This window comes from Piliocolobus tephrosceles, chromosome 20 (genome assembly GCF_002776525.5).
Source record: "Piliocolobus tephrosceles isolate RC106 chromosome 20, ASM277652v3, whole genome shotgun sequence".
Taxonomy (NCBI): domain Eukaryota; kingdom Metazoa; phylum Chordata; class Mammalia; order Primates; family Cercopithecidae; genus Piliocolobus; species Piliocolobus tephrosceles.
Genome location: NC_045453.1, coordinates 7909038 through 7921062, shown reverse-complemented (window position 1 = coordinate 7921062; position 12025 = coordinate 7909038). Strand labels below are relative to the sequence as shown.

Genomic DNA, 12025 nt, shown 5'->3' with positions numbered 1-12025 from the left:
CAGCTCAGAATCAAGCAAAGGACTATATTTGAGACACTCTCTTAGGTTCCTTTCTAGCCCCGATGTCCTCTGATTCACTTCAGGGAAGCTGAAAATTGTGAGGAGAGGAAGAAAAAGGGGGACAAAGGAAGGAAGCTTAGTCAGCACGCATAGTCATCCCCCACCCCAAAATAGGCTATGAGCCCATTGTCTTAGACACTTCCCACTTTCCCACCTGAATTGCCTTTCAGCCATGGGACAGGCCTTCCTAGTGGCTTCTACTTCTGCTGCCTTCTTCTACCTCATTTCCTTCCTCTTCTAACTCAAGTGATTATGTGGGAGGTGTAGAGGGTTCCAGGAGAGGGAATAAAGAGCTAATTAGTCACTTTTGACTCCTTAGAGGCCATTGCTACTGATGTTTCCCATGCATTCGTTCTCATGGCATATTTTTAAAACAAGAAACTCAGCCGGGCGCAGTGGCTCACGCCTGTAATCCCAGCACTTTGGGAGGCCAAGGCAGGTGGATCACCTGAAGTCAGGAGTTTGAGATCAGTCTGGCCAACATGATGAAACCCCATCTCGACTAAAAATACAAAATTAGCTGGGCATGGTGGCGCGCGCCTGTAATCTCAGCTACTTGGGAGGCTGAGACAGTAGAATCACTTGAACCCAGGAGGTGGAAGTTGCGGTGAGCCAAGATCATGCCATCGCACTCCAGCCTGGGCAAAAAAGAGCAAAACTCCATCTCAAAATAAATAAATAAATAAATTATAAAAATAAGAAGCTCTGAGAAGGTATCATATCTAGTGTTTGTTACCAACAGATAAAGATCAGGGTTTGGGACTAAATGTAAGACATAGGCTTGCACAATCCTAGAGGGAACTTGAGAGTTGTTCTAATTGGAATCTTCCTAATATGGCCCTGTCAAGTAGTTATCTAGTTTTTGCTTACTTTCCATGAGTGACAAGTGACAAGGAGCCTGCTACTTAACAGAGGCAACCTTGCTCCATTTGCAGGACAGGCTGGCAGGAAGGCATTCATGGGAAGTAAGACACTACTGGCCAGATGAAGTGGCTCATGCCTGTAATCCCAGCACTCTGGAAAGATAAGGCAGGAGGATCACTTAAGCCCAGGAGTTCAAGATCAGTGTGGGCAACATAGTGAGACCTTGTCTCTATGAGAAATAAGAATAAATTAGCCAAGAGCGGTGGTGCATGCCTGTAGTCCCATCTCAGCTACCTGGGAGGCTTGGGTGGGAGGATCGCTTGAGCCCAGGAGGTCGTAGCTGCAGTGAGCCGTGATTGCGCCACTGCAGTCCAGCCTGAGGTGATGGAGTGAGACCCTGTCTCAAAAAAAAGAAAAAATATAAGGCACCACTGTCAGGAATCCAGGAGTGCCTTAATCCAGTCATCCCTCCTACCCCAAAACAATGGCAAATGGGAGATAAGGACTACTCTTTCACTAGATTTGCCAGATCCCTATACTCTCATATATGTCTCTGATCAGCAGTGTTGGAGCACAGAGCCTATCCTAAAGGCCTCTGCAGGTTTTTACCTCCCTGTAAGTCCAAATCTGAACTTTGGGCTGTCACCTTCCTCTAGAGCAGGGATCCCCAGCCCCCAGGCTATGGACCGGTATGAGTCCGTGGCCTGTTAGAAACCAGGCCACACAGCAGGAGGTGAGCGGCGTGTGAGCAAGCGAAGCTTCATCTGTATTTGCAGCCGCTCCTCATCGCTCACATTGCTGCCTGAGCTCTGCCTCCGGTCAGATCCGTGGCAGCATTAGATGCTCATAGGACCACGAACCCTATTGTGAACTGCGTATGTGAGGGATCTGGGTTGTGCGCTCCTTATGAGAAGCTGATGCCTGATGATCTCTCACTATCTCCCATCACCCCCAGATGGGGCTGTCTAGTTGCAGGAAAACAAGCTCAGGGCTCCCACTGATTCTATATTATGGTGGATTGTGTAATTATTTCATTATATATTACAACGTAATAATAATATAAATAAAGTACACAATAAATGTGGTGTGCATGAATTATCCCAAAACCATTCCCTACAACCCCGGTTCGTGGAAAAATTGTCTTCCATGAAACTGGTCCCTGATGCCAAAACAGCTGGGGACCACTGCTCGACAGAGCTGGCCAGATGCACAGGAAAGTAAAGCAATAACTAACATGCTTAGGAGGCCCACATGTGAGGAGAGAAGCGCAATGGCTGGTCATGAGGGCACTGGCCCCACCAGCTGCTAGAAACAGAAGAGGGCTGGGTGCGGTGGCTCACGCCTGTAATCCCAGCACTTTGGGAGGCCAAGGCGGGTGGATCAACTGAGGTCGGGAGTTCGAGACCAGCCTGACCAATATGGCGAAACCCCGTCTCTACTAAAAATACAAAAATTAGCTGGACGTGGTGGCATGTGCCTGTAGTCCCAGCTACTCAGGAGGCTGAGACAGGAGAATTGCTTGAACCTGGGAGGCGGAGGTTACAGTGAGCAAGATCGTGCCATTGCACTCTAGCCTGGGTAACAGCAAAACTCGCTCTCAAAAAAAAAAAAAAAAAAAAGAAGCACAAAAAAGAAGCAGAAGAGGAGGCCTCCCATGAGAGCACTGTCTTTTCTGCCTCTGAACACACAGAATGTGTTCATCTGGTAGTGAGTGTACCTTAGTCTGTGCCTTAGAATATGAGCAGTTAGATTAGCAATTGTCTAGAGGCCTGTGAGGAGAGAGGAGGAGGAGGAAGTAAGAGAGAACCGGGGAGATAGGCAGAGACCTTTTCTCTAAAACCAGAACTAGAGGTTGGGAGCAGTGACTCACGCCTGTTATCTCAGCACTTCAGGAAGCCAAGGCGGGCGGATGACTTGAGGTCAGGAGTTTGAGACCAGCCTGGCCAACATGGCGAAACCCTGTCTCCACTAAAAATACAAAAATGAGTCAGGCCTGGTGGTGCATGCCTGTAATCCCAGCTACTCGGGAAGTTGAGGCATGAGAATCCCTTGAACCCAGGAGGCAGAGTTGGAGTGAGCGGAGATCACGCCATGGCACTCCAGCCTGGGTGACAGAGCAAGACTCTGTCTCAAAAAATAATTAATTAAATAAAATAAGAACTAGAGTTTGCAGCAATAAGCCAAAAGGGAGAGAAGCACGGATCAAGCCCAGGTGGAAACAGGACAGGAGAAGGTCGGGGAGATGATGGTATAGAAAGGGGACAGGGATTCTTCTCTCTCTTAGAAAAGATGGATGAAGGCTGGGCGCGGTGGCTCAAGCCTGTAATACCAGCACTTTGGGAGGCTGAGACGGGCGGATCACAAGGTCAGGAGATCGAGACCATCCTGGCTAACACGGTGAAACCCCATCCCTACTAAAAAAAATACAAAAAACTAACTGGGTGAGGTGGCGGGCACCTGTAGTCCCATCTACTTGGGAGGCTGAGGCAAGAGAATGGCATAAACCCGGGAGGCGGAGCTTGCAGTGAGCTGAGATCCAGTCACTGCGCTCCAGCCTGGGCGACAGAGCGAGACTCCGTCTCAAAAAAAAAAAAAAAAAAAAAAAAAAGAGCAGAAAAGATGGATGAAGTAGAAAAACATATTGAGCTGAGGCCACCCTTGAAGTCAACTCTGCAATAGTTCTTCAGGTATTTGAAATCAATAAACATATTTTTTTTTGGATTTCCTTTTCTCTAGAATAAATATTCTCATCTGGACCCACTCCTGTTGGCTAATATTCATCTTAAGATAGAGCTCGTGTCTTAACATCAAATTCCAGTTGTGGCATAGAATTGGGCAAAACAAAACATCACTTTCTTCTGGACACAGTGAACTGATTGACTACATCTTTGTTAGAATGATGGTTTGGTGGTTTATTTTATTTTTTTAGATAAGGTCTCACTCTTGTCACCCAGGCTGGAATGCTGCAGTGGCTTAATCATGGCTCACTGCAGCCTCAAACTCCTGGGCTCAAGTGATCCTCCTACCTCAGCCTCCTGAGTAGCTAGGACTACAGGTGCATGCCACACCCAGCTAATTATTTTTATCTTTTGTAGAGACAAGATCTCGCTATGTTGCCCAGGCTGGTCTCAAACTCCTGGGCTCAAACTATCCTCTTACCTTGGATTCCCAAAGCACTGGGATTACAGGCATGAGCTACCCTGCCTGGTCTGCTCTTGGATATCTCAGCCTTTCCTTTTGACCTATCCTATCTCAGAAAGAGCCTTATGATGCCAGGTTCTTACTCTTTTTTTTTTTTTTTTTTTTTTTTTTGAGACAGAGTCTTGCTCTGTTGCTCAGGCTGGAGTGCAGTGGTGTGATCTCGGCTCACTGCAACCTCCGCCTCCCAGGTTCACGCCATTCTCCTGCCTCAGCCTCCTGAGTAGCTGGGATCACAGGTGCCTGCCACCATGCCCGGTTAATATTTTGTGTTTTTAGTAGAGACGGAGTTTCACCGTGTTAGCCAGGATGATCTCAATCTCCTGACCTCATGATCCCCCTGCCTCGGCCTCCCAAAGTGCTGGGATTACAGACATGAGCCACCGCACCCGGCCCCTTACTCTTCTTTTGCATTTTAGAATTAGGTTAGACTCTGAGTGACAGGAAAAAAAAATAGTAGCTTAATTAGGATAGAAATTTATTTCTCCCTCATGTTTTGGGCTTATATGGCTCGCCATGGTGTCCTTAATCCCACCTAGCTGTTAGAATAGTTGTTAGTGTTGGCAGCCAGGCAGCCTGTGCTTAGCTAAAGTTAGGAATCCTGCTACTAAGGAGGAAGAGGGGAACAGATATTGGGAAATAGGCAACAATCTCTGCCACCTTCTCTACCCCAGAACCTGGCCACCTTTCTCTTCTTGGGGTGGGAGTCACTGGTCAGCCTTAATGCTGGTCTCCACTGAACTTCAGGCTTTGGGTATACTGGCTCTGAAACTCAGCGTTGGATGAGGTATCCTGTGTTCCTACTAGTTGGGGCCTTATGGACAAGATATGGAGGGGAGTAGTCCCTCACTGCCCTAAGAGGCCCCAGGCCATCTCTGTGCAGCCACTGAGTGAGGAGGGTCTACTTTGGCCTTTGCAGAACTTATTGAAAGCGCAATGTACCTCTACCGTGCCACGGGGGATCCCACTCTCCTAGAACTCGGAAGAGATGCTGTGGAATCCATTGAAAAAATCAGCAAGGTGGAGTGCGGATTTGCAACAGTAAGTGTTTCCATGGCCCCAAGACTGGGAAGAGTCTCCTCTTGCTGCTAAGAAGCCTCTTTAAGGGTAGAGCTTTGGGAGTTCTGATATACCAGCACTAGAAGAGACCTTGGAGATACACATAATGCTTGTATTTTACAGATGGCAAGACCAAAGAACAGTGAAGCTTAAGTGCCTTGCTAAAGATCTCACGGCTAGTAGAGGTAGAGCTAGGATTAGTTCCTTGGGATCTTGACCCAGGCCCTTGGCATTCCTCCCACAGCAGAGATCCTTGATCTGTTTGAGTAGGTGACATTGAAAAGGTGAGTTTAGCGAAAAGTTTTGTGAGACACTAAAATAGATTTTAAGGGGAATCCAGAGTCCCATATAGCCCTATATTCAAACCTGGGACTCCTTAACAAAGCAGTCCTACTTAGTCTCACAGATATTTATTGAATGTCTTTCACATGTCAGGCACTCTCTAGGCCCAAGGGTTATAGCAGAGGCCCTGCTCTCATGGAACTTACGTGTTAATGAGAAAAAACCATGAATATGTATCGGGTAGACAGAAAGCCAGTGTGGCTGGAGTGGAGCAAGCAAGGAGAAATGTGGGAAGAGATAAGGTCCCAGAGGTAGGCAGGGGCTAGATCACATAGGCCTTTGTGTAAGCCACAGGAAAGAGTTTGGATTTTTTTCTACTTGGAATGTGAAGCCTTGGTAGGATTTACAGCAGAGTAGTGACATGATCTGATTTGTACTTTAGAAAGATCGCTCTGGCTGCTCTGTGGAGAATAGATTGAAAGGGTCGAAGGTGAGAGCCATCTCACATCCATACTGGACCCAAGCAGGCAAGATATAAATACAGATGTAGAAGAAAATAGTCTAGAAGAAAATTCCCCGAAAAGCCTACAGAGTTGGTATTGGGGTATGGAAGTCAAAACAACAACAAAACACTTATTTTGCAAAATTTTGTAATGTGATTATATTCTCTAAGTAAAATGTAGATATGTGTAGGGGAAGAGAGAAGACCTACATGTGGAAGGGAAAAAATAAACCCCTGATATGATTTGGCTTCTAATATGCTGTATTATGTGAAAAACCAAAATGATAAGCCCACTGGGGCCTTCCTAGGAATGCTGGGCTCTTTTCCATAAATATGAAGCCCTTTGGAGGTCTTCCATGGTGAATGATGGGAACAGGCATCTGACCTTTGTCAAACAAGGCAAGGAAATAATAGTCTTGACACATCAAGACCATATTTAAGTCATATTTTTAAATGTAAGAGTTCACTGAGAATGTTTTGTTTAGAAGTACTACTAATTCTGAGAAGCTAAAATAAATATTTGTAGCAAGTAATCTTAGTCATCCATGCCTGAACACTCAACTGAAATTCTCTAAGACTCCTTACTAAAACAATGTCAATAGTTTTCATCAACAGCAGTTGAACCTAGTAAGTTTTGATACTTTGGGTCTGAGTGGAGAAAAAAAGACCCCTTATTAGTTGCTTACAAAAACTTGGTAATTGGCCAGGCGCAGTGGCTCAGGCCTGTAATCCCAGCACTTTCGGAGGCCAAGACATGTGGATTACAAGGTCAGGAGTTCAAGACCAACCTGGCCAACATGGTGAAACCGCGTCTCTACTAAAAATACAAAAAAAAAATTAACCGGGTGTGGTGGCATGTGCCTGTAATCCCAGCTACCCTGGAGGCTGAGACAGGAGAATTGCTTGAACCCGGGAGGCAGATGTTACAGTGAGCTGAGACTGTGTCATTGCACTCCAGCCTGGGCGACAAAAGTGAAACTCCATCTGAAAAAAAAAAATAAAAAACAAAAAAACTTGGTAATCATCTGAATGCCCTTCCAGGGAGGATTAGCTAAGTAAATGGTGATCTATTTTCTTGATGGAGTACTATGCCATCATTAAAAGAGACGATTAGCTCTATGTTTATAGTCACAAAAAGGTGGGATAAAGGGGATAGGAGATTGTCGTGTCATAGAGGAAGGTTAGTGGAGACACTTCTGGTGAGGAAGCATTTGAGCGGAGACCTGAAGGAAGGGAGGGAACAAGCTATGGGGGAAACTGGAGGCAGAGTGCTCCAGGCAGAAAGAACGACAGATGCAAAGAGCCCGAGGCAGGAGGGTGCTGTGCTAGCTCAGGATAGAAAGTCAGCAGCTGGAGCTCTTAGAGTGGTAAGAGGTGAGGGCAGGGAGGGAACAGGGGCCAGGTCATGACTTCCATTTTTATCCTGCATGAAATGGAGGGTTCACAGAAAGTTTTGAGTAGAGAATTGACGGGAAGATCTATGCTATACATATACTGTAGGGGCTGGGCGTGTGTCTCACGCCTGTCATCCTGGTACTTTGGGAGGCCAAGGTAGGAGGAGTTGCTTGAACCCAGGGATTTGAGACCAGCCTGGGCATCATGGTGTGAGACTCTGTCGCTATTTTTTAAAATAGTGTGTATATATAAACTGCAGAGGTAAGGATGGAGGCTGGAAGTCCATTTGGAAGCTGATGTGATAAACCAGGTGAGATGACGGTGGCTTGGGAAAGAGTGAAGTTCTGAAAAGTTCAGTGATTTGCTCCCAGGCCCTCAGCTGCTTTGTGGCAGAACAGGAGTTCTTAAGGAATTGCCTGACCCTTACCAAATTGTGATGGTATTCAACTTGCTTCCTTCTCCCACATGTCAGATCAAAGATCTGCGAGACCACAAGCTGGACAACCGCATGGAGTCCTTCTTCCTGGCCGAGACTGTGAAATACCTCTACCTCCTGTTTGACCCAACCAACTTCATCCACAATAATGGGTCCACCTTTGACACGGTGATCACCCCCTATGGGGAGTGCATCCTGGGAGCTGGGGGGTACATCTTCAACACAGAAGCTCACCCCATCGACCCTGCCGCCCTGCACTGCTGCCAGAGGCTGAAGGAAGAGCAGTGGGAGGTGGAGGACTTGATGAGGGAATTCTACTCTCTCAAACGCAACAGGTCGAAATTTCAGAAAAAGACTATGAGTTCGGGGCCATGGGAACCCCCAACAAGGCCAGGAATACGCCTCTCACCTGAAAACCATGACCAGGCAAGGGAGAGGAAGCCTGCCACACAGAAGGTCCCTCTTCTCAGCTGCCCCAGTCAGCCCTTCACCTCCAAGTTGGCATTACTGGGACAGGTTTTCCTTGACGCCTCATAACCACTGGATGATTTTTTTATTTTTATTTTTTTGAGACTAAACTATAATAAATTGCTTTTGGGTATCATGTTTTGGTTATCACGTTTTACATATTGGGCAATTTCATGAGATTTCATTCAAAGAAAAGATTGGTGGCTGTGGGCAATTGTGAACCTAGTTAATTTTCTCATGCAGCTGGAGAAAAGGCTAAATGCAATTAGCTGGCTCCAAAGATCCCAGGGGTTGATAGTTGAATCTCCCTTCCTTTTCTGGTGTCTTTGCGGAAAGTGTTGTTATAAATGTATTTCTTTGTTAGTTCTTGCTCCAACATGTGCTTCTTACTTTTTTTTTTTTTTTTTGGAGACAGAGACTCGCTCTGTCGCCCAGGCTGGAGTGCAGTGGCGTGATCTTGGCTCACTGCAACCTCCACCTCCCAGGTTCAAGCGATTCTCCAGCCTCAGCCTCCTGAGTAACTGGAGCTACATGTATGTGCCACTGCATCTGGCTAAATTTTTTTTTTTTTAATTTTTAGTAGAGATGGGGTTTCACCATGTTGGCCGGGCTGGTCTCGAACTCCTGACCTCAGGTGATCCACCGGCCTCAGCCTCCCAAAGTGCTGGGATTATGAGCATGAGCCACCGTGCCCGGCTGCTTCTTACTCTTTAGTTGACTCATCTATCCACCTGTCCTTCCAAGCAACAAAGATTCATTAAGCACCTTTTTTCTTTTGAGACAGGGTCTCCCTCTGTCACCCAGGTTGGAATGTAGTGGCATGATCATGGCTCACTGCAGCCTCGACCTCCCAGGCTCAAGTGATCCTCCCATCTCAACCTCTGGAGTAGCTGGGACCACAGACACACACCACTATAATTTGCCTGATTTTTAAAAAAAATTTTTGTAGAGACAGGGTCTCCCTAAGTTGCCCAGGCTGATCTCAAACTCCTGGGCTCAAACAATCCCCCTGCCTCAGCCTCCTGAGAAATTGGGATTACAGGCTTGAGCCATGGAGTTGGGCAGGCACCTTTGTGTGCCAGCCCCAGCCCCAGAGGTTCAGCAGCAAACAAGGCAAACAGTTTTTATTCTTGTAAAACTACATTTCTAGCAGAAAGAAATAACCTAGTAAATAGATAAAACAACATTGTGATCAGTTCCATGAAGAAAACAGGGGGCTGTGCTAGAAAATAATGGGGAAAGATGAGCTGCTTTAAATAGCTCACCTTGAGGAGGTGAGCTTTTAATTATGTAAAATTTTATTTTTTAAATTTTATTTTCTTATAACTTTAATTTTTTCATTTCACATTTTTATAAACATTAGAGATGGGGTCTTGCTTTGTTGCCCAGGGTGGTCTCGAATTCCTGGGCTCAAGCAATCCTCCCACCTCAGCCTCCCAAAGTGCTGGGATTACAGGCATGAGCCACTGTGCCTGGCCGTAAAGGTTTTTTTTTGATACAGGGTCTCACCCTGTTGCCCAGTCTGGAGTGCAGTGGCGCAATCACGGCTCACTGCAAGCCCTGCAATCCCTGACCTCCTGGGCTCAAGTGATCCTCCCACCTTAGCCTCCTGAGTAGCAGGGACAACAGGAGCATGCTACCATGCCTGGCTAATTTTCCTAAATTTTGTATTTTTTGTTGAGATGGGGTTTTACCACGTTGCCCAGGCTGGTCTCAAAATCCTAAGCTCAAGCAGTCTGCCCACCTTGGCCTCTCAAAGTGAGCCACCATGCCTGGCCAGGCTGTACTATTTTATTTTATTTTATTTTTATTTTATATTATTTTTTATTATTTTTCGTATTTATTTGGAGACAGGATCTCATGCACCCCCTGGCTGGAATGCAGTGGCATGATCTGAGCTCACTGAAGCCCCCACCTCCCAGGCTCAGGCGATCATCCCACCTCAGCCTCCCAGGTAGCTGGGACCACAGGTGTGAGCCACCGAGCCTGGCTAAGTAAAATTCTAAATACACGGAAGCAGAGAGAACAGGACAGCCATCCCTTGTGTGCTCATCCCATGTGTGCTCACCAGTTTCAACAAACTAGCTTCAAAGATGATGAACTCACGGCCAACCTTATTTCATTTATAGCCACACTGGATTATTTAGGATTCCAAACATTTTATTCCTAAAAGTATTTCAGAATGCATCCCCAAAGCCCACCTGTAAAAATCAATCATTATTCTTTGATATCCTCTCCAATGTTCAAAATGTTTTGTTTCATAACTTTGTATTATAGGTTGTTTGTATCAGGACCCACATAGGGTTAATTTATATATTTGAAATTAGATGATATATCTCTGAGGTGTCTTTTAATTCACAGAAATTCTTTCCCTCTCCCTCCCTCCCTCTCTTCCCACTCCTCCCACTGCAGTTTGTTTGTTGAAGACAACAGTTGTATGTCCTGTAGATTTCCCATATTATGGATTTTGTTAATTGTATCTCTGAGGTATTTATTATATAACTGTTTTTTAAAGTTGATGTTAAGATCTAGAGGCATCATCAGATTTGAATTTTTACTTTTGTTTTTATTTTTATTTGTATATTTATTTATTTTGAGACAGCAACTCACCCTGTCACCCAGTGGGGTGATCACAGTTCACTGCAGCCTCACGGGCACAAGTGATTCTCCCACCTCAGCCTCCCGAATAGCTGGGACTACAGGTCCACGCCATTGCCTGGCTAATTTTTAAATTTTTTGTTTAGATGGAGTCTCGCTATGTTGCCTAGGCTGGTGTTTTTATTTTTCAAGAAGGGTTCATAAGCACTGTTGTTTCTTTTGGTCAAGAGACACATCATGTCTGCTTGTCTGTTACTAACAGCCATTTGTTGATCATTGCTTAGATCTGTCATTTCAACAGGGGTTTCAAAATAGTGAGATTCTAATTAGGCTAGACTATTTCTCTCTTTTTTTTTTTTTTTGAGATGAAGTTTTGCTCTTGTTGCCCAGGCTTCAGTGCAATGGCTTGATCTCGGCTCACTGTAACCTCCACCTCCCAGGTTCAAGCAATTCTCCTGCCTCAGCCTCCCAAGTAGCTGGGATTACACATGTGCGCCACCATACCCAGCTAATTTTGTATTTTTAGTGAAGACAGGGTTTCGCCACGTTGGCCAGGCTGGTCTTGAACTCCTGACCTCAGGTGATCCACCCGCCTTGGCCTCCCAAAGTGCTGGGATTACAGGCGTGAGCCACTGCACCCAGCCAAGGCTAGACTGCTTCTCTAAAGAAAGACTTCCTCTCGTCAACTATTTGGGTTCCTTGAGGTAGAGTTCATTCAGGAAAGCCAGGATAAATATTTGATTCTTAATTTTTATTTTTTATTTTCCAGAATAATGCATTGTTTTCCTAGCATCCTCCAATGGTGACAATGAAGTTTTGTTTTTTAAGTATTGTGAACCCTTGGATTTAAACTCATTTGATGGTTTTCAGTTCATTGGAATTATTTTTATCAGAGCTCAAATTGTCCCATTTTTGGTCAGTGGAAGCTGCTCTTCAAGTTAGCCCTGAGTCCTGTTTACACAACCCCAATAGTCTTTGATAGTGTCCTGCTTTCTGGTATTACAAGATGTTCCAAGCTCAACTGATCCTGTTCCTATCCCAGCCCTGAATCAATTGTTTCTCTAAATAGCTCAAGAGGTGACTTTTAACCAGGAATTTGTCTGGCTTTATCTGCCAACTTCATCTTTGCTCGTGAACCTTGGCTGATTCAGCTGCTGATCATT

The 12025-nt window shown here is 45.5% G+C and overlaps 1 protein-coding gene and 1 non-coding gene across 4 annotated transcripts in view; both read left to right on the top strand.

Annotated features, from left to right (window-relative positions):
* Positions 1-8401, top strand: part of EDEM2 (ER degradation enhancing alpha-mannosidase like protein 2) — a 33604-nt gene extending 25203 nt beyond the window's left edge. For all 3 annotated transcript variants that reach the window (XM_023220505.1, XM_023220508.1, XM_023220506.2), the window contains 2 exons: positions 5042-5163; positions 7833-8401. In XM_023220505.1, coding sequence (XP_023076273.1) covers positions 5042-5163; positions 7833-8333 — 623 coding nt within the window. In that variant the 3' untranslated portion in view covers positions 8334-8401. The remainder of the gene's footprint in view (positions 1-5041; positions 5164-7832) is intronic.
* LOC111548260 lies at positions 6550-6621 on the top strand. The gene has a single exon (XR_002733340.1). It is a non-coding gene; the product is annotated as a small nucleolar RNA SNORD56 (small nucleolar RNA).
* Positions 8402-12025: the final 3624 nt, after the last annotated feature.